Source organism: Melampsora larici-populina (assembly GCF_000204055.1).
Source record: "Melampsora larici-populina 98AG31 unplaced genomic scaffold MELLAscaffold_10, whole genome shotgun sequence".
NCBI lineage: Eukaryota > Fungi > Basidiomycota > Pucciniomycetes > Pucciniales > Melampsoraceae > Melampsora > Melampsora laricis-populina.
This window is the reverse complement of record NW_006768774.1, coordinates 436,416-438,276: the sequence shown is the minus strand read 5'-3', so window position 1 is coordinate 438,276 and position 1,861 is coordinate 436,416. Positions and strand designations below refer to the sequence as shown.

Sequence of the window (1,861 nt, the reverse complement as noted above, 5' to 3'; positions counted from 1 at the left end):
AGATATAAAGGAAATATTCTCTCTCACTGGTAAGATTGTATTTTAAGGATGTCTTTTTAGATACCAAGATTGATTGGAAAGCTTATATATAAGAGGTTGAAGGATATTTACGTGGAGAACATGATTACCTCAAGACAAGAGGAGATACTGGTCCAATTGTGTAAATGTTCTTGAGTCTTATAACTTTTTACCAATCATTAATGACTCCAATCTGGCCAATTTTTAGTTATCCCGCAGGTCTTGTTCACATTTACACTGTGTTATATCACTTGACCGATAAAGGCTCAATACTTTTTTGCTGGTATCTACTTGATCACCCTATCAGTCGTCTTTGCAATCTTTAAACAATGTCAATTGGTCAGTCACTTCCCTTTCTCTTTTGATCTTATATATACCCTTGCCTAACTGTTCTTCTACAAAATGGGTCTTTTTATGTACACAAGATACCTCCCTACACATTGATTTTCCTAGCTCTTTCCAAACAATTACATTCTATCTATGTACTAAGGCTCTTTGATGCTGGGATAAAAATGTCAGTGTTTCACGTCAGTCTTTGGTATCTGATCTGCAAGAAATGGAATTGGAGTGTGATATGGTTCAGGTAAATATCCATTGCTTACATCTTCTAACACAACTATAATGAAATACTCAATCATTTGACTCCTTTAGTCTTGCTTTGTTCATCGAAATGAATGTATGTACTACTGTTTTTGCCGGCTTATGGTCTCATTTGGTTTCAATCTGTTGGTTTATTGAAGACATTACAACTGGGTTTCATAATACTAGGTATTCAAGTACAAGACTCACTTTATAATCACTGATTTCTTTATGATTTGATTACTGGAACCTATATTTGCATTTTTGTAGACATTGTTGGGAGGTTCATTCTTAACGGCTCACCCTATCTTGTAACTTTCAAAAGCTGTTGAGTTTGATCCAGTATTCTTCTGTCAATGGACTGTCAACTGGCATATGTTATTGGAATCCAATTTTCTATCTCAAGGATTTGCTTATACCATGCTTACAGCCACTCACGTCTCATTACTAGGGCTTTTTGCCTGGACAAGATGGTGTAGAGCGTATGGTGAGAAAGGACCGATCCATATCTTGCTCCGTTGATTGGTGAACTTTGCTCAACCTGCTAGCAAGCGTTCCGTAGAGTTCACCCCTGATTGCAGGTTATGTTTTAGCTTAGCTCACTAATCTTGATTCATGGTTGCTGATCCAGATCAGTCTTTTTGAACAGATACAGTTAAGCTTTGCTTTACCTCTAATCTGATTGGGATGGTGTGCGCACGCACATTGCATTACCAATTCTATTCATGGTATGCACATCAAATTGTCTACCTGTTCTGGCAAACTTCATACCCGGTTTGGATCAGGTAAGAAAGATTGTTTTTTTCTCTTCCCATCTCTCAATCTCAAGATTCTGATGTTAGAATGTGTGTTTGTTATTAGGGTGGGATTGATGGATATCATTGAAGTCTCTTGGAACATTTATCCCTCAGCAGCTTTATCATCATCTTTACAAAATCTAAGATCAAATGAAGTCATGTCTTTTGGGTTGGATTCTTTGTAAATAGATATAGGAGAATCGGTCCAGGCTCTGAGATTAATGCAACCATCAAATTTCTCTTATCTGATCTGCTTTTTGTGAGATCACAGATGTTGTAGATTGTCTGGCTAAGTCTGGCTTAAATACTTGGAAGAAACATCTGACTGCTAGATCCTATGAATGAGACGTGGAGATGATCAACTTCTGCTTGACAATTGATTCAAGGTCTTTGCCAATTTGGTCCGATGAAGGTATCTGATGATAAAATGCCATTGAGAATGCCCAGAAAAGATCTGATTTTGATGA

At 37.1% G+C, this 1,861-nt stretch overlaps 1 protein-coding gene across 1 annotated transcript; it reads left to right on the top strand.

Moving 5' to 3' along the window:
* Positions 1–120: 120 nt before the first annotated feature.
* Positions 121–1,548, top strand: MELLADRAFT_84289 (uncharacterized protein; the record flags this gene model as incomplete). The annotated part of the gene is made up of 9 exons (XM_007407900.1): positions 121–160; positions 326–357; positions 444–545; positions 587–601; positions 670–694; positions 941–1,084; positions 1,150–1,155; positions 1,247–1,382; positions 1,485–1,548. 9 exons carry the CDS (start codon positions 121–123, stop codon positions 1,546–1,548), a joined length of 564 nt encoding a protein of 187 aa, XP_007407962.1.
* Positions 1,549–1,861: the final 313 nt, after the last annotated feature.